The 21,249-nt window shown below is 42.6% G+C and overlaps 6 protein-coding genes, 2 long non-coding RNA genes and 1 other non-coding gene across 20 annotated transcripts in view, besides 1 other annotated feature; 5 read left to right on the forward strand and 4 right to left on the reverse strand.

The window, feature by feature from the left end:
• Window positions 1–21,249, forward strand: part of ND-15 (NADH dehydrogenase (ubiquinone) 15 kDa subunit) — a 41,305-nt gene that overhangs the window by 7,295 nt on the left and 12,761 nt on the right. The gene's annotated exons all lie outside the window — the stretch shown is intronic.
• CG3164 (uncharacterized protein) lies at window positions 604–8,771 on the reverse strand. Of its 4 annotated transcripts, NM_164366.2 has the most exons (9): window positions 8,488–8,771; window positions 6,780–6,922; window positions 4,090–4,207; window positions 3,057–3,246; window positions 2,067–2,900; window positions 1,836–2,004; window positions 1,674–1,774; window positions 1,061–1,609; window positions 604–974 (listed from the first exon to the last, which is right to left on the reverse strand). In NM_164366.2, exons 1-8 carry the CDS (start codon window positions 8,529–8,531, stop codon window positions 1,109–1,111), a joined length of 2,100 nt encoding a protein of 699 aa, NP_722605.1. In that variant the 5' UTR covers window positions 8,532–8,771; the 3' UTR covers window positions 604–974; window positions 1,061–1,108. The 4 variants fall into 4 exon arrangements, with proteins under 4 accessions (NP_722605.1, NP_995603.2, NP_608494.2 ...); NM_205881.3 differs by having other exon boundaries at window positions 604–1,609; NM_134650.4 differs by lacking the exon at window positions 8,488–8,771 and having other exon boundaries at window positions 6,780–7,225.
• Window positions 817–2,011, forward strand: asRNA:CR44969 (antisense RNA:CR44969). The gene is made up of 3 exons (NR_123999.1): window positions 817–1,052; window positions 1,120–1,238; window positions 1,305–2,011.
• Window positions 1,527–1,615: a mobile genetic element.
• Window positions 10,057–12,452, forward strand: Gs1 (Glutamine synthetase 1). Of its 3 annotated transcripts, none has more exons than NM_057222.4 (2): window positions 10,057–10,235; window positions 10,456–12,452. In NM_057222.4, the coding sequence occupies exon 2, from the start codon at window positions 10,463–10,465 to the stop codon at window positions 11,660–11,662; it is 1,200 nt and encodes a 399-aa protein (NP_476570.1). In that variant the 5' UTR covers window positions 10,057–10,235; window positions 10,456–10,462; the 3' UTR covers window positions 11,663–12,452. The 3 variants fall into 3 exon arrangements, with proteins under 3 accessions (NP_476570.1, NP_001162839.1, NP_722606.1); NM_001169368.3 differs by having other exon boundaries at window positions 10,456–11,975; NM_164367.2 differs by having other exon boundaries at window positions 10,057–12,452.
• lncRNA:CR44185 (long non-coding RNA:CR44185) lies at window positions 13,382–14,108 on the forward strand. Its single transcript, NR_073672.1, has one exon. It is a non-coding gene; the product is annotated as a long non-coding RNA:CR44185 (long non-coding RNA).
• Window positions 14,124–14,681, forward strand: lncRNA:CR44186 (long non-coding RNA:CR44186). Its single transcript, NR_073673.1, has 2 exons — window positions 14,124–14,196; window positions 14,253–14,681. It is a non-coding gene; the product is annotated as a long non-coding RNA:CR44186 (long non-coding RNA).
• Window positions 16,364–18,972, reverse strand: ovm (oven mitt). Of its 2 annotated transcripts, NM_164368.3 has the most exons (6): window positions 18,094–18,972; window positions 17,721–17,934; window positions 17,422–17,667; window positions 17,236–17,365; window positions 16,649–17,178; window positions 16,364–16,570 (listed from the first exon to the last, which is right to left on the reverse strand). In NM_164368.3, the coding sequence occupies exons 4-5, from the start codon at window positions 17,314–17,316 to the stop codon at window positions 16,675–16,677; spliced, it is 585 nt and encodes a 194-aa protein (NP_722607.1). In that variant the 5' UTR covers window positions 17,317–17,365; window positions 17,422–17,667; window positions 17,721–17,934; window positions 18,094–18,972; the 3' UTR covers window positions 16,364–16,570; window positions 16,649–16,674. The 2 variants fall into 2 exon arrangements, with proteins under 2 accessions (NP_722607.1, NP_001285542.1); NM_001298613.1 differs by lacking the exons at window positions 17,721–17,934; window positions 18,094–18,972 and having other exon boundaries at window positions 17,422–17,568.
• Window positions 16,364–18,972, reverse strand: CG31975 (uncharacterized protein). Of its 2 annotated transcripts, NM_164369.3 has the most exons (6): window positions 18,094–18,972; window positions 17,721–17,934; window positions 17,422–17,667; window positions 17,236–17,365; window positions 16,649–17,178; window positions 16,364–16,570 (listed from the first exon to the last, which is right to left on the reverse strand). In NM_164369.3, exons 1-3 carry the CDS (start codon window positions 18,911–18,913, stop codon window positions 17,451–17,453), a joined length of 1,251 nt encoding a protein of 416 aa, NP_722608.2. In that variant the 5' UTR covers window positions 18,914–18,972; the 3' UTR covers window positions 16,364–16,570; window positions 16,649–17,178; window positions 17,236–17,365; window positions 17,422–17,450. The 2 variants fall into 2 exon arrangements, with proteins under 2 accessions (NP_722608.2, NP_001162840.1); NM_001169369.1 differs by lacking the exons at window positions 16,364–16,570; window positions 16,649–17,178; window positions 17,236–17,365 and having other exon boundaries at window positions 17,426–17,667.
• Window positions 19,057–21,071, reverse strand: CG31974 (uncharacterized protein). Of its 3 annotated transcripts, NM_164370.3 has the most exons (4): window positions 20,704–21,071; window positions 19,651–20,642; window positions 19,376–19,589; window positions 19,057–19,320 (listed from the first exon to the last, which is right to left on the reverse strand). In NM_164370.3, exons 2-4 carry the CDS (start codon window positions 20,465–20,467, stop codon window positions 19,110–19,112), a joined length of 1,242 nt encoding a protein of 413 aa, NP_722609.2. In that variant the 5' UTR covers window positions 20,468–20,642; window positions 20,704–21,071; the 3' UTR covers window positions 19,057–19,109. The 3 variants fall into 3 exon arrangements, with proteins under 3 accessions (NP_722609.2, NP_001259800.1, NP_001259799.1); NM_001272871.1 differs by having other exon boundaries at window positions 19,642–21,071; NM_001272870.1 differs by lacking the exon at window positions 20,704–21,071 and having other exon boundaries at window positions 19,651–20,552.

Genomic DNA, 21,249 nt, shown 5'->3' on the forward strand with positions numbered 1-21,249 from the left:
AATTATAGTAGCTTAAAATTTTGAGTACGATTTCCAATTAGGATTTTGTTAAGGATCGAAATATTATAAGTGACATTCCTTTAAAATTGAATACCAAACACTATTTCTGAATGAAATTAAAGCAGGCACATTTATAGGAAGGGGTCCCCATAATTTCGAACAATTTAAGGCATGTCATTTGCAAAATTTTAAACTCCTAGCAATAGTGTGAACAAAACAGCGGGATGTTTATGTTTTCATATCTGGGATCCCACTTGGAAATTTACAGCATTCGTATCCCATGTGGTGAATGCTACAATGCTAAAACCTTTTTCAAATTAAGAAAATAAGATATTTTTGCGACGGTGGTTTATGTGTATGTAAGTAAATGCTTGATTGCTTGAATAGACGCCCCAGAAAAACGTTGTCGTCCACTGCAAGCGATTCGAATTTAAACGGCCGACTCGCACGACTTGATTTCGTTTTCCGGCAGATGGCGCTCCAAGAGCTTTTAAGTAGATAATGCCGTTGATCACAAAAAATAATGGGTATCATAATCTCAAATTGTCTAATTTCAACTTTTTAGGTAGACATCTTTATTTGCCCCAAGAACACGTAGTTTGTACAGTATATATTCAAAAATGTTTATTCTAAACCTGTAATAAGAAAATATTACAAAAAATTCCAAAGGGTCTTAAAGTACCTTGAATAAAAATATTAATGTATATAGACACAAAACATGTTCGTTTTTAATTTAAAGTCATTCAAAAATCCTTCGGTAAATACAATTGGAAATGTTATTCAGTTATTTTTATTTAGAAAATTGGTTTCACGTTCAATAACTTATTTCATTATACGATTCACTTATATCAATGATGTGCTCCAACAGTGGTTTGAATTGGTTTTACTACATATGCGGCTGGAATCAAGCTGATTTAAGATAAGAAACCTCCTTGCGTTTGTATCACTTAAAAGAAGAATTTCGCGACTAAAAACTAGACAAAAAGAAATTTGTAAAAGATTAATGATTAAGAACAAAACCCAAGACGCTTTTTTGAAAACTACAATATAAAGTACGTACATAGAAAGCTATTAAATCCAAAACAACATTTAAAATTATGTAATATGCTTATCGCACAGTCTTCAGCTTCCAGCGCAAGAACAGGTATGCCGAGATGCGCAGCACCACGAAGATCACAATTAGGGCCACAATGTCGAGTGTAAAGTTAGCGTTAACCATGTCCAGTTCCTCCAGCGTGGTAATAGGTGATTTAAAATGGCAGTAAGTCTGGAAGCACCTAAGTTTCTCCCGTCCGTAACCGTAGGTGGCCAGAGCTGTGCCCTCGAATCCATATCGTATGTACGACAAATATGTGATCCACCTTAAGTATACTGGTATAGCGTCAAAGGAGACAAAGAAGCCGGAGAACAGAAGGAAGGGCACGGACATCACTGGGGCCAGGAAGACACCGTTCTGAACATTCATTGCAGCGCCTACCACCAGACCCACGGACTGAGCAACGAAAGAAATGAGAAGGCAGGCCGACAAGAACATGGAAAAGCGGAATAGCTCCCAAGGTTGTGAAGTGAAATAATACACGATCGACACGTAGATAACGCAGAAAATAGCCTAAAAGAAACAATTATTTTGTATTAGTAACATTCGCTCTACTCAACAGCTGAGTGCAACTCACTTGAAACGGTAAATCAGCAACTGATATAGCCAAATAGTAGGACTTTAGCGAGTACCAGCGATTAAAGTTTTCTTTCAACAAAACGGGCATCTCAAGCGGGACTAGAACACACAAAATAATATATTAACTACAGAGAAAGGAATATCAAACTGGTTTCCTTACATGATAGGATCGTAATAGTCATAGATGTATACATGAGGAAAAGCATGTTAAAGAATAGGAATCCCAGGTTGCTCAAAACTTTTGCTCCATCATTGCCAATGTCATAGTAGAGTGCCCCAATCAAAAATCCAACTAACAGATGGGCAAATAAACGCAGATACATAAGAGTCTATAATAAAGAGAAGCAATGTTTACTAAAATCCTGAAAAGCACCATTATAAGTTTTCTTACCCAATCCCGGTAACTGAAGAGTAAAGTTCGCTTAAGAACCACCCAGAACTGGTGAAACTGCGATGTTGGATATCGCTCTGGTGATGTTATCTCCTCCGTAAGCAAGGCAGTGGTGCAGTTTACGGACTTCTCCACATCGATCATGGCATCTCCCCTTTCATTGGTAGTGACCAAGGCAGAGCTAACGTTGCCCTCCTTCACAATATCATTGACCATGCCGTTGAGCAAACCGTTGTTCAAGGTCAAATTGTCCTCGTACTTGCGACCGCTGACACTTGAAGCGTCGTTCTTATCGAGAATAGCCTTCAGGTTTTGCACCTTTACCAAATCGTTGCGAGCCTTGAGGCCGGCATAGTCTGCTGATGAACGAACGTCCCGCTTGCCGTTGTCAATAGCATCGACCAGTTTGCGCGTATGATCTCCGTGCTCCCCGCAGGACACCTCAATCACGTAGCTTGCCGGATTGTGGTAACTGGGGCACTCCAGGTTTAGCGTAGACAAGAAGGGCACCAGTTGCTTTGTACTGCCTTGATAAACGCACTGTCCATCTGCGAGAGTGTACAGCTGGTCGAACATCTCGAAGAGACGAGCGGACGGTTGATGGATGGTGCATATGACTGTGCGTCCGCCAGCAGCTAGCATTTTTAGCAGATGAATGCACTGAAAACAGGTAGAGCTGTCCAGGCCGGATGTGGGTTCGTCAAAGAACATTATGGGAGGATTGCTGACCAGTTCAAGGGCAATCGAGAGCCGCTTTTTCTGACCGCCGGACAAATTTCGAGTCATCGTATATCGGTGCTCGCTCAGGCTGAGAGTAAGCAAAATGTCATCGATCTGGAAGAGGGTGTTAAGCAGGTTATTAGCACGTTTAAGATAAAACCCAATACACAAGACTGTCGAATCAAATTGTCTACTGGATTGGCTACTTATGATTAATCTTTAAAGTTATCAAATTCTTCCTCTCGGGCTTTTTTAATTTTTTCAACTTGCCATTGAATGCTTCTCGGGCTTCGAAAACTTCTTGCTGAGCTTCAGATTCGTTGCCACAGTCATTGCTTCCTGGACGGTAAGGTTTCCGTGAAGCTGATTGTCCTGCATGATGTAGGCAGAAAGCTTGCGAAATGCGCTTAGGTTGCGCTCGGCACCGTTCATCGTAACGCTGCCTTCGATGCTCGAAGTTCTGCAAGTGCAATAGATTAGTAATTTGGTAATTTGGATTTTAGAACCGAGGGCTATTGTAAGTATGAGTATCATCTAAATTACATTCCTGTACCATAGTCTAAAAAGGCCCAACCTTTTTTTTTTGTGCGTCTACTAGACCTATTATCACTGGGCAAAGCCAATTTCGAGTAATCTAGCGTGTATTTTATTGTGCATATCTACGTTTGTGTGTATGCGGACCTTTATTTGATATACTAAGCATACATGTGCACGCGATCGGGCAACCTAAGTCCGAAGTCCAGCAAAGTAGTAGCTGATTCTCCCTCAAATATTCAAACCAATAAAACTTGGCGACATTGCTAAATGTGTGTGAGGAAATAGCAAAGCAGTCGATTACACACAAGTACACTTGTATCTATGTATCATAGATTTCCTGCTCGTATCGATTCAGGGTGATCGGTTGACCACTCCTGGTAACAAAATTTAATGCATGAAAGGGTAATGAAACGGTTTATGATTATTATGCAATAGAGCAAAATTTAAGGTTTACAATAAATAAATAAAGATTGAGCTGTAGAAGGAAAGTCTTTGCGCTTAGAATAGGTACATATGTAAGTGTGTATCCCACATAAAATACAGAAATACGAAGAACGCAAGGCGAGAATAGGTCGGCTGTTTAAGCACCAAAAGCGGCAGAGTGGTTATCAAGTCGCAATTATTTCTGATGATAATACAGGGCTGAATATAAACATTTTCGAACTCGTTTCGCCGTATTCTCGTGCGCTGGCGCAAGGTCAGATTCAGTGTCGGAATCAGCAGCTACTTGACGTGAATGCAAATAATCAGGCCCTGCGAAACCTACTTGTAGCCAGACAAAATGTTGAGCAGCGTACTCTTGCCAGCACCCGATGGTCCCATTATGGCGGTGAGTTCTCCAGACCGGAGGCGTCCACTGACGCCCTTCAGAATGGTCTTGGCATCTGTAATAAAAACACACAAAATTAGTGTTTGGGCCAATCTCTTGTTGGGACTAAAAATAGTTCGCGTTTTGATATGTCTTACGTCAATATCTAAGTGCCGCCGCAGCTATCAAGAAAGATATTGATTGCATTGGCTTTTGGACGAGCAAGTGTAGAGCCGATAGGTAAACAAAATCTGCAAAGTCTGACAATCGAAACACATAGCACGGTCAATGGCCCCATCACGTTTTTCTTCGTCCACCTCCATATATAGTATGACTTATGCTATTATCGACAGAATTCCAACAGTTGTCAAACAACCGCGTCCATTACTCAAATTTTATTAAACATCCAACATCAACAACGGACAACTAATAAACAAAGCGGCTAAAATTCGTAAAAAGCCAATTGCACTTTAGTAACGCTTGTTTAAAAATAGTTTGACTTATTCTGACGTATATTCGCAGATGCTGCCTAAATGGAACTGTTCAGATGCGGAAGTGCCTTATAATCATGGCATACCTTTAAAGTTTAAACCAATAGTTTTGTACAGCAAGCCATCTGCTCTACGGAAAATGCTAATATACCCGTTTTCATGGGGGCACGCTCTTCGACTGCCGGCTCTTAATCAAAAGATGTATTTACTATTGAATCGACTTTGGACACAAAAGCGAGCTATGACTGGTTATAGAGCTTCTGTAAAGTGACTATTACGAAATAATTCATTTTATGTTTGTCATAACTCCGATTAGTAAAGTACCGTGACCCGCTCAGAAGTGAAACTCAAATTTATTAAGCTCATGCAGGGACTGTAAATGTTTTATTCGGCGACTTACTTAATACGTAGACTTTAAAAGCTGGTAATGAATTCCAGCTGCCAGGCAGCGACTAGCAAGTCGTAACCACTAGGTACGCAATGTCTCTCATTGAACTTACTTGCTTGCCAATTGATGTAATAGCACCAAAAGTGGGGTCACGCTTGAAAAACTATAGTCCAGCGCTAAGGCCAAATCGTAGCTTTGATGTTTATGACCGGATTGGACAACAAGTGGAACCATTCAGGGCTCCTAAGAAAAGGTTACGCCAAACTTGCAACAAGGGCACAGAAAGTCGCTTTCAGAATTTATTTATATCTGTTTTAATATAGCAGCCGAAAACGTTAGCAGGCACTTACTTCATTAATTGTGTTTACTTTAAGTGGCATAGTTAGCCAAAATCAGCGCAATTTCCATCTGTTGCCTCACTTCCATCTTATATTGTATACATTATTTTGGCACATAACTTAGCACACCCCAGAAGGCGGCGTGCCATCTGCAAATCTTTCGGCTAGGTGGGGCACGCTCACAGGGCAGTGTAAATAAATCTGTGTATATTCGCTTATTCTGAACGACTTAATTGAGTCGGATGGCCGACCTTTGAGGTGTGCAAAGTTCAGGCTGCTGCCTTCTCCAATTAGTTTTGCACTTGGCTGGCCTTGGGCTTAAAAACAGGCTTTGACAGTCCCTCAATCTTAGACGGGATTCACGGACTATGTCCGCCGTGAGGCCAGCCATCCAATGCGACAACGAGGGGAGTGGGTTTCATGAATGAGCTTTTATAAATATAAGAATAAAGCAGTTGTGCACGTTCGCATACCAAACTAATGGAATATTATCGCTCGGCCATCATTACTTATTCTGAACGGCCCCACCGGGGCACTGCATATTACCACAAATGTGTTTTCACCACCACACCCGACTAAAGCTAGCTATTGGCAGTGACTAAATCCTAATCGCTCTGCTAACACAGAAAGCACATACCGCCGCCATCAGTCTTGACTTCCTCAACTATAACATACCCGCTACTCAATTTCATAATCCTTTTTTTTTTGGCGGATCAGGGGCAGTCTACGAGGAAAGGGTATAAAAACAATACCTCTCCCTCTGGCACGTCATCACAAATTGTTTTCCATAAAAGCAGTAGATCCAAAAAAAAACCCCATTGTGCTCCACCCATGCTTTAAAGTAGATACACTGCTACGTGAGAAAAGTGCGAGTACATGGCTCCTCGCCTTTTAGATGCTATGGCATCGAACCAAGTTGTTGACTGTCCCAATAGCGAAATAGCTTGTGTGGGCAGTTACTCCGCGGCTACTGGCTGATGATTTTGATGTATTTAGCAGTGCTTATCGCGGTGAAACCTAGTGAACTTTGGCCAGAGCCGCCCTTGTGAAACTGGGAAATGAATTTGACGAAGAGACGACGGGTTACATATCTACTCAGCCACAACCCGAAGTTCTCCGTTGCTCACAGTCTGAGTGTTGATACTGCGTTACAGCTGCTAAAAGAACAAAGAAACCAGAAACCAACACAATGCGAAGCGCAGCTAAAGCAAACAAGTAAAACCCGCTAAAGCCAGGGAAGTGCGTAATAGCGACAGAGTACTCCGGAGAACTAGCTCAATAACACATGTGCGGAGTACTACTAGCCAGGACCGGAAACAAAAGCTCTAGGGTGAGGTGAGAGCAGGCGCGGGAGGTTCAAGATCCCGCTCTCGTGCTGCCGAGGAGTGCAGCTTGATATAGAGAGAGGTACTAGACAGTGGAAGTACTTACTGCTCCGGTTCCCCTCCTTGACGCGGTACGTCAGGTTGTGAAAGGCCAGGTCCACCGCTGGTCGCTTGGGGAGGTGCTGGAGCGTCTTTGGCTGGGCGGGTACTATTTGAGCTTTCAACTGACCCGCTCCGGCTGTGCCCAGTCTGTTGTCGTTCAACAGATTTGCATTATCGTTCTTAGTCATCTTGTCAATCAATCAACCAGGGGTTAAAAAGCAAAATGCAACCACTGTGTTGTGTGTGTATTCTTTGTAAACTTTAGCACTGACAGCAATACTGCAGCCCCTGCTGCCCTTCGTTCCCGTTTGGTTTTTCGTTCGCGTTCTCGATTCGATTCCACCACCGTCTGGTCCGGTGAGAGAAATTTTCCACCCGTCTGCTCGAAACGGTACTGCCGCTTCTCAAATATTAGGACTTCACTCGCTCGCGCCGCGATCGCAACTGAAATAAGCAATTGCGGCAGTGGAACAAAGGCAGAAATTTAGGCAACCGCTGACAGAGAGTGCCATCGCATACTCTCACAGCCCCAATGCTTTACGTCTGTGGTTAGAGTGGGACGACAATAGAAGCACTACTTCTGGTGGGGATTCTAGTGCGATTGAGAGGCACTGCGGGTTGGCTCTCTCTCAAAAGCCAGCGCATTCTTCTACTAAGTCTTGAATGAATTTGGGAAAAGCCTATAATCTGTGAATATTCCTCGATCGGCGGACCCATGTATCTCGAAATAAAATACCACTAACTAATTTCGAGGAAAGTCTTTACCTTGAGGAAGGTCTTTGATTCCCAGTCTTGTACTTTGATTGGTTTATCAGCCTTTTATAGTAGTTAGTCCTGGAAGCTAAGGTTCTGGCCATTGGTTTATTCAATCTAAGTTAAAAGTTCACGGCCTCGCTCATGACTCATGAGTTATTGGAGGGGCTTATCTATGGGTGTCAATCTACAGCTGATAGGAGTTTTCAATGAGCCGATAAGGGGTTGTACTTTGTCATTTCGTGTTTTACGTAAAAATAAGTTAATCGGTGCCGTAATTCGTTTAAAGGAGCTCTAGTACGCTTTTTAATGGTTTGCTTACGCGACATTTTACCTACATTTTGCTTTTCCCTACATTTAATGTGGCATGAGGTCATTTGTGGCTATGGCGTGGGACGACCTTACAACTTTGCCCCAGAAACAGTTTTGTGGTATATCTGAACGCAACAGTTAGATGTAGACATTGCTGTAAGGCTCCTTGTTGGCATGCTTTTACGATGCTCCGGTCTATATTTTGCCCAATCTAATTGGGATTTACGGATTGCACTGGGAGTGCTAATAACGTTTAGTTAAACCGGTTATTGTATATATTGGGGCAAGTAAAAACGTAATGAATTGACCAACAAAAGGTATTTTCCCAGTACAAACCGCAATTTGAGATATTATTCCTAGTTCGGTTTCTGGGTTCAAATCAGCATACAGCACTAAAGTTATGCAGTCGCCTTAAGATATGAAAGAATAATGTATTTCCACTGGCAATTTCCCGATGACTATTGGCTTGGAAATTTTTTAAAGCTTGTGGCTAATCAAGTCACGGAGATGTCAACAATTGGCAGGAATTGCAAACCGGTTGTTCTACACTTGTTGATTTCGTTTTATAAACGGGGGGTGTGGTATATTAGATGTGCCAACTAAATGTGATGCATTTTGCTTGAGACCCGCCTGATTCGGCTACTTACAGATTATTATTTTCCAAAAACTGCTTCCAACTATACTGGTTCATGGTGCCGTAACTCAACAGCTACTGAAACCATCGCTTTGAAGCAACAAGTTGCCTTCGCGAAAGCTAAGTCGCAGGCAATAACGAATAGGCAGTCGAAACCCAAACCGAATATAAGAATTAGCGATTTTGTATTTGGTTGTTGCACATCGGGTGTAAAAATATGTACACTCTGCTGGAGGGAAACTTTCGTAGTTTCTTGCGAAAACTGAAGCCGGCCAACTAGTGGAAACGATGCCACGTAACTGGAAAAGCGTAGACGGCTATATGGGAATTACTCGGGTCTATGGTGAAAAGTGGCACTCACACATTGGCACATAAAAGTTTCCTCTGTTTTCCTTGTTTTCTTTGTTATGCCCACCTGAAGCTCTCCCAATATGAGCCGTCCAAAAAAGCTTGCTTTCCCGCCAGAAACAGAGTTTTAGCTTTATTTTAACATTAATCCTATCTGAAATATACTCATCCGTTCTTCAGTACTTTCCTCTAAGTTACGAGGCAACCAACAAATAATTGGAAGACATATCTGTGGTCTCGGCTTTTGTGCGACAACATGCCATTATGTAGGAGGGAGTGGGCCAATATGCGTGGCTTGATGAACGACGGCCTAGGACTAAGTATAATCTGTAACAAATAAATATTGAATATCCTCCACACAGGATATTTAGATCAGAATTTACATAGCATTTAAATTTCAACGTTTTACATACTCAGCCTAAAAGTTGGCTACACTGTGTACTTATACTGCTATTTTAGTTATAGTTTTAGTTAGATATATTTTTAATATTCAGAACGTCGTATGCGAGACCCAAGCCAGGAATAGGAACATTTAGTACCGAATTTACATATTATAAACAAATCATTATTGCTTCATTTAAGGCTCTATTAATGCGGTCCACCACAGAGTTTATCAAATGCCAAACACGAATAGACACAGCTGATACGGTGCTCCTTGCATTCGCTATATTTAATTGTATATAGTGAACTTTGTACCAGGCGTGTATTCAAAACAATCAGCCAAAGAGCAAAATGGTGGAGGTTTTTACGAAGAGATTACGAGAAATGAGAGAGTGTTGTAATAAGTAGTACTGCTGAAATGCATCTGCATACTGCGTAACCTATCATAGTTTCTGAAATGAATTTATCAAAAATGTAGAACTTAATTTGTGGGTTCTAAAGTGGGCCATGCACATAAATGGTGCAGGTGTTCTACGATGAGAATTACTAAAAACTTTTGTTTTTCATTTGGCGCTAATGCAAGCTACAAGTGCTCGAAATGCATAAATGAGCTTATAGCGTGTGCTCAGTAACGGGGCTTTTGGCTACCCGACTAGCCTCGAAACATAAACATTATGGGTCGCATTGCAGGTCTCTCTGGCTAGTGGCTGCGGAGCGGGTGCTCATATACCGCCAGTTTTGAATGCTCTCTGGGAGGCCTTTGTCTGTGCGTCGGCGTCGCAAACGAGATAAAGAAAAACCCGAGGCGCGCGACGAAACAACGAAAAAAGTGAATGCTGTCGCGCTAACTGTGCTCACAAGACTTCCAAACATCGAATTGGTCGGGTGTCCCCAACAGTCGCTCCGCAGCCCCTGACAGAAACAGAAACGAAAACCGAAAGTACCGCAATCCAAAATTACCAAAAGACCTGTCCAACCAGCGACTGTTTAACCAATCATATAACTGTAAAGTGGAAAAACGAGCAGAGCACGGTAAGTTGTGCGGAAGACTGCGTCTTCACTGGAAAAGTACCCCTTTTTTAACTACCTCGGAAAATCAAGTGCAAGGAAAATAATTACATAAAAATTCATGAGAAAAGCAGAGTGAGCCAGCATGCCACCAGCCCTTGCCCTTCCTGCGCACGTCCTCACATTCGCCAGCAATACATAACTAACCGTGTCCTTTTGTCCTTCTCGCCGACTCCAATCCAAGAACCAAGATGGCACTACGCGTGGCAGGACTCTTCCTGAAGAAGGAGCTGGTGGCTCCCGCAACACAGCAGCTGCGTCTGCTGCGTACTGGCAATACCACCCGCTCCCAGTTCTTGGCCAACTCCCCCAACACGGCTCTAGACAAGAGCATTCTGCAGAGGTACCGCAACCTGGAAACGCCGGCCAATCGAGTGCAGGCTACTTACTTATGGATCGACGGTACCGGCGAGAACATTCGCCTCAAGGATCGCGTTTTGGACAAAGTACCCAGCTCCGTGGAGGACTTGCCGGATTGGCAGTACGACGGCAGTTCCACCTACCAGGCCCATGGCGAGAACTCGGACACCACGCTCAAGCCACGCGCCATATATCGCGATCCCTTTAAGCCGGGAAAGAACGACGTAATTGTCCTGTGCGACACCTACAGCGCCGACGGCAAGCCGACGGCGTCCAACAAGCGTGCCGCGTTCCAGGCAGCCATTGACCTAATTAGCGATCAGGAGCCCTGGTTCGGCATTGAGCAAGAATACACTTTATTAGACGTGGACGGACGTCCCTTCGGCTGGCCGGAGAACGGTTTCCCAGCCCCACAAGGTCCTTACTACTGCGGCGTGGGAGCTGACCGTGTGTACGCTCGCGATCTTGTGGAGGCCCACGTCGTGGCCTGCCTGTATGCTGGGATCGACTTCGCCGGCACCAATGCCGAGGTAATGCCCGCGCAGTGGGAGTTCCAAATTGGTCCAGCCGGGATTAAGGCATGTGACGATTTATGGGTGTCGCGATATATTTTGCAGCGCATAGCTGAGGAGTATGGCGTAGTGGTCACCTTTGACCCCAAACCGATGGAGGGTCAGTGGAACGGAGCCGGCGCGCATACCAACTTTTCCACAAAGGAGATGCGTGCTGATGGCGGAATCAAGGCCATCGAGGAAGCTATCGAGAAGCTGAGCAAGCGCCACGAGCGGCACATCAAGGCATACGACCCCAAGGAAGGCAAAGACAATGAACGGCGCCTCGTGGGACGTCTTGAGACTTCTAGCATCGATAAGTTTTCTTGGGGCGTGGCCAACCGGGCCGTAAGTGTGCGAGTGCCGCGTGGCGTTGCGACGGCCGGCAAAGGATACCTCGAAGACCGGCGGCCAAGCTCCAACTGTGATCCCTACGCCGTGTGCAACGCCATTGTTCGCACCTGCCTGCTCAACGAGTAGGCTGTGAGCGGTGCAACAGATGTTTAATTTTTTGTACATTATGTTTTATGGAACTGTGAAGCGTATCCGATCATTTGGTTATATTTACATTGAACTGAAGCAAAATTTAGTTTGCTTGTGCAAAAAAGACAGGAGACCGAGGCACGAAAAGCGTGCGCTTAGAATTTAAGAACGTGGGTGGGTGGCAAGAAGAACTAAGCTAAAGCGAAATTTCCTTAAAGCGATGGGGCCTCATGAATACTTTGCCATATATCTCACAAACTACGTATATCTATCATTGCTTTAATCTAAATAATAAAAAACATTGTACTCTACGTTAATTTTTTGTACCTTTTAGATCAAACAAACATTTTGGGATCCGACGTTGAATTCGGTCAACGCCATTTTTTGCCCTTAACTTCTTGAACGCACTTTTTTAATAACTCCTAAGAGTTTCTAAATGTAAATTTAAGAAGGAAATATCACTGAAATCGGACGATATGCATATTAATCATTCATATCCATGAGCACGAATACACATATATGTGAAATATGTTTATAAAAACCAATTGTTGATTAGAAGTTGTTAAAAATAAAATACTAAGAAATTAATTTATGTATATATATTGGTACATATGTATCTCACTTTACGGATCTGTCGCTTCACTTTGTTCGGTAGCATTTTACATCATTTTACTATATGCTGTTATAATATAAATGTCTAAATACTAGCACTAGCAAAATTAAAAATTCCATTGAGATACATAAATACATTTTGAGTAAAAGCAGAACTGCGTACAAAGCAAAACACATTACTACAGACTATTTTATTTTCTCTTTTCTGGCGAGCTTTTGAACAACTGTTGTTGCAATGACTGTGAAAATCAAAGTTTTAAAATATAGAACAGCTTGCTTGTAAATAAGAGTGACATGAGGGCACAAAAACTAGCTAAGGCAAGACCTTGTTTTTAATGGAAAGTTTTCCACCACAAACAGCTGCCTGACACTGAAAGTATTCAAAGACTAAATCTTAGGGTTTCCGTTCAGAATATGTGTGTTTTTCGCTCAACTGACACACACCCTCGTATATATGTACATATATGTATGTTTGTATGCTTGGATGAAAGATATGGCTGCGAAGGAGACAATGCTTCCATATACTCGTATATTCCCAATGGCAATATACTGCGTCCAGCTGATAGGGCAGGGGTACTGCACTCTGGGATGGCAGGCAATTGCATTTCCCTGCAATCTTATATTGATTGAGTATAACCGCGAACTCAATCGCTTCAAAGGGGGGCTATTAAGTGTGGTTATTATACTTAAACTTACAAAATAAATCTTAAATTTGAATTAAATTAAAATAGCAGATACTGCAGTACTACTAAACTGATATTTAATATACATACATATGTATGTATCTAGTATGTCTTCGAGCATCTAAAATTGAGTGTGCTTTTTTTACTGCACTTTGCATGTCCGTTCTCGCAATTGTTGACATTCTGAGGTGCAGTTAGCGGTGTTTGTTTGGCTCTGCTGGGAGCGGATTACGGATTACGGGGTATGCAAATGTAATAAGGTTAAGAGGGAGAGATAAGGCCATCCAGTTTATACAAAACAGTGTTAAATACACAGAGATAGTTCGACCAAGCCAGCCAGCCGAAAGAGGCACGGAATCATCCGTAGTCAGACCATCTATAGCTTCGTTAACTCATCTTTAAATGTTCGAACGCATTCCTGTGCCCAATTCCAATTCGACTATCTAATATACCCGTTTTCCATTGCAGCATTTGTGGGCACAATGTAGATACTATAATATATTTTAAAATCACATAAACAATCGAATCAAGGCACTAGCCTGTTATGGCCACAGAACTCAATAGTTCCGCACCGTCGCCCAAAAACCAGATTATTAATTAATTGAAGCAGGTTCATTGGTATGCATGAAACACGTTCAAAGATGTCAACATCATACAATGCAGGCCTGAGGAGATCCAGTTATGCTGCCTGAGACCAGGCGATTTGCATAAAACGGAATGATAAGCTGGACACCTGATTTCGAAACTATTGATAACAAAATGATATTGATATATCACTGAATCAAGTGATCAAAATAATATATTTTTGCTCTAGATAAATGTAGGCAACGATCGACTGGATAGAAATATAAGCTTCACTTACTCTCCTCACCTTCCTATAAAATCTTCAGTTCGTCAGTTCACTCGGTTAAAGTCCAAGCAAACTGATAAGACAGTAAGGCCACGAAGTTAATCTTCCGGCTGCAAAAGCCTGTCCAGCGTTTACCATTATCTTTTGTACCGTGCCTTTTACTTCTGACTCGGTCAGAAAAATACCTCCGCCTGGGTAGGGTTATCAAAGGGCAATAAATCATACTGGCTGCGGTTGCGAAAATAAAATAATGTTGAACCATAATTGATCAAATCAATTCCATATAAAGAGATGAAATAATTTTACCCAGACCCCTGCGAATTTTATTTAAATTACCTTAAAGTTGGGCACGATTGTGGAGCGTGATTCCTGAACGGCCTGTCACAGTAAACTCATCTACTGATCGACTCTTGTCTGGCCAATTGCAAATTACCATTTTCAGAGCCTTTAACTGGGTCAAGACATTCGCTCGCCTTGCAATGGGAGTGGTCGGAAAAAGCACTGATAACAGCGGATTTACGGACTCAATGCAGTACGTAATGTGACAAGCGGCAATAAACGGGTAACAAAACAGAGCGAATCTGTTGTGGAGCTGCTGGTGAAATAATCGTTGCTGGGGGTGCTGTTTATTTTTATGTGATGTTTCTTTTGGAGCGCACCAACTGCTTGTTGAGATTATGTTTTATAGCGCTACTTTCAGTCCGCGCAATCGTAAATGATTGCTCGATCAAAATATGTGGTCGCACTCTGGAGAATTATAAAACCTGTCAGGTACAAGCAGATACATAATATATATAATATAATCCTATAATTCTATGTCCTGTGACCGATGTCCAGCAATTAATCGGTCACGTAGCGTCATTTTGGAATGAAAAGAAAAAGAAAAGATTTGCGGCCGCAAATAGTTTACTACGCAACCGATTTTTCCATTTTATCTATGGCGGGTGTCGATACGGTGGGGTTCTTGCGCAAACACAGGCAGCCAACAAGTGCTGTCTTTTATCTGGCCTATTTATCTAATTTCCCACTGCTCACGCCATTCGCAATGTTGTGGTCGTGATGAGCGCCTATATTTAATTTGCAGAGCATATAGATGTCTGGAACTGAATCACCCAACAGCAGGGTCGGACTGCGTGTTCTGTCTTAGTTTTCCAAAGAGCCCAAAGATCTTCCTCCCCCCATTTTATGCCGCTTTTTTTTTTTAGAACACCTCCACTTTACTTTCTCTGCCACCACACGCGATTCCCAATATTTGCGTCATGGGCCCACACGCGTCTACCAAGTGATCTGCGATCTGTTCCGTGCGTTTTGGCGCATCGCATCAGACAAAGTTCAATCCCCCGATTCTTGGGGTAATCACCGTAGCCAAACCGATGACGGGCATATGGTCAGGCAAAGGTCGTCTTCTGTGGCACACATTCATGCGCATTACTTTAATTTCATTTTATTGTTAATTGGTTTGTGTCAGAACGGCGATTATGTTTCTAAGTTATCAGTAAAGCGTCCCGCTTTTAGTTGATAATGAGATTAGGATCCATTAGCAATATTCAGTCTGAATGGATGAGAGTCGCAGAGATAATATATGTATTAAAAAAAACTTTGTTTTGAGAAAGTCGTTTGATAAGAGCTTTTCGATAAGCCGGCAGAATTTTACTGGGCGTTGTTTACCCAGACCTCATTGGACTTAAATGATAAAATTAACTGTACATATGTATGTGTTTTCTTTGCATATTATCCAGACAATTTAAGAGAACGTATTTTCTGTTTACATAAAAATATATAACATTACGGGGCAACTGCTTGTTTCATGCCGTGCAGGCAATTCGAGTTCGTTCAACCGATGTCCATCTCCCTACACCCATTTTATTGGTCATTAGCGAGTCCGAAATTACATATTTGGGAAGACCTAGTAAAACCTTGTCAACACAAATTCCCCATTTAGGCCGGGCCTGTTTTAACAGATAATTAACAATAATTAATTTGGAAAACTTAATTTAAGGAAAAAGTTATTACAAGTAATTTCCCTTTAACAATTGCATAACAATTTTGAAAGGGATGTAAAGTGCAATGCAATAATTTAATATTTTAATAATATCATAAGCACACATTTTAGTTGTAATATATGTGTTACATTATTATTTATGTTACATTTATTACAACAGTGTAGTTCCTACTTTGTAAGTTTATTAAACTTATGAAGCAGATATTTAATTGAATTCCAATAATTAACCCAAAGAGATTTAACTATTATTGCACGTATTCTTAGACTCCAAAAAATTACAAAATGCAAAAGGAAAAAGCTATATAGATATATAAATATATATATATATATATATGCATCTCTTGTTTGTAACGTACATTATGTTATAGCTGATGACTTCGGTGAACAGTGCAAAGGCTGCGCCTTTTACTTTTCCATCTGTAAAAAAAACTTGTGCCTGAAGTTAATATACCTTCTGCAAGGGTAAATATAAATGCCCGTTAGTATGCCACAAAACAAACACCTGTTGGTAAAGTATACTACACTGATATGTAGAATTCTCGTATTTTTTTGATCACTTTAACAGTTTGTGGAAATTATATTCAGAGGTATAAAGTGTAAAGTATATATATTATTGATCAACAGCTGAGTCGATGTCCGTCTGTACGTTTCTGCATAAAATATTCTCATAGTGCTATCTTCCAGAAGATATTCCAAATGTCTTCTCTCTATTGCAGGTTGAACACAAGCCGTATCAGACTACTTTATCTGATATATAGCTGCCATAGAAATAGTAGGAAAAATAATAAATTTGTATTATTACTGCAAAACGTTGAATTTTTTCTTGTTCGATTTACTTGTGCTGATTTATTTCGGTCGATCTTTATTCATTGGATCCACAGTACTTTTTCACAACCTTTCCAGTCATGAAGTAGGTGGACAGCGCCCTTAGTCTGCGGCCACGTGAAAGTTCTTCAAACAAGCCGCCACTCACGGAGAACGTTTGTTTCGGTTGGTAGAGAAGGCTCAGAAGTGGGTTTTTGGGGCTTACGCGCATGTTGATCATGACGTATGTGCCTTTGACCAGAGGACAGCTCAGCGTGTAGTTACTTTGCTTGAGCATGTTGTCCTTGGCTGGCTTAAAAAGCGGTACGGAATTGAAGACATTCTGCAGGTCGCACAGTTTGGTGGAGGCGTTGTATATGGTGCGAGGCTTACCCCGACCGGAGTGCTGAAGTATGAGGATGCGAGACACCGGTGAGGCAATCTCCTCGTTAATGGTGGTTACTGAGCCGATGCCAGTCTGATTCGAGAAGGTCATGTTCACAACAAACCGAGGTCGGTCATCCGTCCAATTGGCATACGTGAAGGTCACATAATAACAGCTCTATTCGGTTATTCAATATTAGTTTGAGACATCCGGAGACCTTTCTTGAATACAGACCTCCTTGCTCCTGATCTCACTGAGCTTCAGCAGAACCACACAAGTCGAGATGCTGAGAATCGTTACCCAGGTAGCGCTCATGATTCCCAAAACTGACTACTACTGTATTCACGTTTATTTTCTAAACCAGCTGAGATAATAATAAAATAATTAGGGTTCCCCATCAAATTGCCATTAGTCAATTACAAATCTCGTTTTCGTATCAATTTATTGCCCTAGTACAATATGTCAAACTTTTCGGCCAAGTTCAGAATTTGGCTTAATTTGCGGCTAATACGCTCCGATCCCGTATTCTTCAGCACGTCCGTAAGCTTGGGGCGTTCCTCAGCCTCTGAATCGCCGATGAGCGCGCTGTCAGCCAATATAAAGCGCGTCATAAAGATTGCGTGGGGAACTTGTATGTACGCCACCCTCTTCACTTCCAGCCGGAACCTGCGAAAATCCGACCTATTCGTACTCAGTTATATATTGATCATTTATCTTACTCTTTAAAAGTGTGAACCTCCAATTTAGCTCCCACACGTCGCAGACAACGCTCAAAAGCCTCATAGTAGGCCTCTAACATGTGTTCGAACTCTACCTCCAAGATAGCCGTATCAACGCTTGATAGCAAAAACGAGATTATGTCATGCACCACTGAATCGTACTGTGCCGTCTGAAAGTCGATAATTTTCAGCTCGACGGGTGTTCCAGTGGGCCCTAAAGATTTCAAAGAATAGTACTTGTTTCTTATATTTTAGAAATTTTGTTATGCTAACAATTCCAAAGAAATAATTAGTTTTCCGCTCTTTTTATGTAAAATCGTATTATTGAATGTTATTACGTGCTAGGGCGATCATTTGTGCTAGTGATACTAACCGTAACGAAACATTATATTATTTATCCAGAAGTCACAGTGTATAATGCTGGTAAAAGGCCCATCGGGTCTATCTGGGGCGGCTGCTAAGAATTCAAAAAACTGGTCCGACAACTCTTTCATTCGGGCTACAAGTCTGGAGTCGTTGTTGGTGGCTCGACGAATGTCCTCCAGAGTCTCTGCCTTCATTACCGACTTCCACTCGGGCGCTTCAGCATGCCAATCGAACTTTTTAAAGAACGGACGGACCTGTTCCCGGAACACCTCTGGTCTGAGGATCCGCAGAGCTAGAGACAGGGCGTGGAACTCGGCCATATATTTAAGTGCTAGCAACGTGTGGGCCAGATCGAAAGCTTTTAGCCTCTGGCCGGAGACGTAGCCACTGCTACGCAAATTTTCCAGCACCAACACGGCATTTTGATCTACCTTTGATGAGTTGGATTCGAGGGATTCGCGACAGCCATAGAAGCGAGGGAATCCTTTAAATTGGCTCTCGTCAGGGACGCCAGCTTCATCTTGAAGGGTGGCCAGAGCAGGGGCCAAAATCTTGTAAACAGCGTTCTCAGTGAGGCATGTCTGCTCAGGCTGGAAAAACTGCCAGTACTTGGGGTCGATCGGAGGCACTTTAGCCACCAGCTGCTCTTCAAACGACTCACCATTGGATTTCTGCAGCCGGGCATGAATTGCCAGGAGAACGCTTCCGTAGTTATCGCCCGGTTTCGTCAGACTGCTTGTGTGATAATTAAGGAGGCGGGACCCTGAAACGTGGGGTTCAACCACTTCACTAAGAGCTCGAATTTCGGGCAGCTTGTCCACACCCATGTTCTTCAGCTTGCGAAAGATTGTGCTCCAACTGAAGACTATAATCTTCCGGAAAGACTAAAATGAATTCTTTCAGTGGGCACACAAACAAGGCGCTAATTCGATGCCTGATAACAAACACGTGTAAATAACGAGAATGTGATAAAGGTGACCAGCTTTATGGTGAAATTTTTATTTCGTGACTGGCAAAAATAGATCAGTAAAATATATTAAACTTTTTCCCTAGTCGCAAGATAGCCTCAAATTTTGTCACAATAGTTTTTGCACCCGTGTTCTTTGTGAGCACCGAGAAATCCACGTCTTTATAGTCTTTAGGAATCGTACTGTTATCAGCCAGTATAACCTTCATCATAAAGATCGCGTGAGGCAACTGCACGTGTGCAGTTTGCTGTACCTCTTCGAGAAACCTGCAACAAATTCGATGAAAAAAGTCATCCCATTGGCTGCGGAAACTCGTCTTACAATTCGTATGTGTAGTTGCTGGTGTCCACATTCACGCTGCGCAAGGTCTGAATGAAGGCGTTGTAATAAATGGTCAGGAAATTGTAGAAATTGTCCTCGAGAACATTTACGTCCACACTTGAGAACAGCACAAAGATGATATCATGCACCAATGATCCGTACTGCGCGATTTGAAAGTCAACAATTTTCACCTTGAGTGGAGTGCCTTCCTCACCTGACAAAATTCTTAAAGTATTAATATAGCCTGTTTTGCTTTAAGAACTAACCCCTCATACCGTATTTTAGCATCATATTGTTGATCCACAGGTCTCCGTGCACGAGGGTAGTGAATGGGCCGTCGTCCACATCGTTGCTAGCTTGAAAAGCCTGGAAAATGTCCAGCAGCTCCTTGACGCGATTTACGTCCCGTTCGTCGCTAGTCACCAACTTTATGTCCTTTAAAATTTCCTTGTTCATTATTTCCGTCTCGGCCTGATCAATATTAGAGTTCATATCGAACTTCTTGAAGTATGGCCGCACATACTCCTCGTACACCTGCGGTTTTTTCAGGCGCAGGGCGATAGGCAGGGCATGGTATTGGGCCAAATAGTGCAGAATAAGCACAGTTTCTGCGAGATTGTACGGCCGGTGTCTGTTACCAGGTCGATAGCCGCGCGTAGTGACGTTCTCTTGGACCAGAACGGCATCCCGATCCACTTTTGTAGCGCGGTTGTCCAGTGATACGCGGGAGCCGTAGTATCGCGGAAAGCCGTCAAAAATTTGGGCGGGCAGAATGCCTGACTCCAGCTGCAACTTATCCAGCTCCGGCGACAGATACTGGTACACCGCGTTCTCCGTAATGCAAGTCCGCTCGGGTTGGAAGATCTGCCAGTAAAGGTCGTTGGTGAGGGGCGGCAACTTGGCTATCAGCGGCAAATCCCGAATACCACCGTCTGCACTGCGGATTTTCGCTTGGACAGATAACATAATGCTGCCATAGTTGTCCCCGGGCTTGGTTAGGTAGCTAGTGGAGTACGAGTCCAGCGTACACCCTTCTGGCAAGTGAGGCTCGATCACCTGTGGCAAGTTCTTGATTTTCGGAACTTCTCCCATTTCTGGAGCGGATTGTACTGCTACACGCGTAAAAGGCGACTGAATAGGTTCGACGACGATTCCGCGTAAACGTGCTTTTCTACCCTGAGCTGTGCACAATTTGAAAGGTATTTAAATCCACAAGCGTAGTGCTCTTTTCTATGTGGTGGTCTAGTTTATTTGTCAAATTGCGACGCTACGCGAAATATTAGCTCAAGTGGCATTGATAACGCTCATAGAACGTACTCAGTACTCACTCGATGAGCTTGAAAGCTTCTCTTCTTTAAACAATGTCCCGATCATCTTTTCCCACTTCCATTTTATTTGTACGAAAAATTGTAGTGTTCAAATTGCCAATTAAAAGTTTAAGGTTTTTCAGCCCAAACAGTTTAAGCCCAAACATTCAATAATGTTGATGAATGAAGGGTACACTTGGGTCGGTCCGTCGCGAATTCTCACCTCTCAATTGAATTTGTGGCGTTGTGTTTGTGCTTGTATCCAGAGTCCCCTGAGTAAATATTCGGTTTGATTTATATCGCCGAGTTGATAGATGAAGTGTGCGAAGGTAGCACTACAAGGGAAGCTCAATAAAAAGAGGCGGCATCGACAACAATCGAGAACATCAGCCGGCGGGACGAATAATTAAAATGTCTTTGTTATCAGCAATGCTTATGCACCGCGGAAGCAAAGTTATATTTCACCTCATTACGGGAAAGTTTAAAGACTCGAAACTCCCCACTAGGAACTAGTTCTTAATAACCGAAGATTTTAAAGACTATAAACTCCCCACTAGGATCTAGTTC

Source organism: Drosophila melanogaster, chromosome 2L, assembly GCF_000001215.4.
Source record: "Drosophila melanogaster chromosome 2L".
Taxonomy (NCBI): domain Eukaryota; kingdom Metazoa; phylum Arthropoda; class Insecta; order Diptera; family Drosophilidae; genus Drosophila; species Drosophila melanogaster.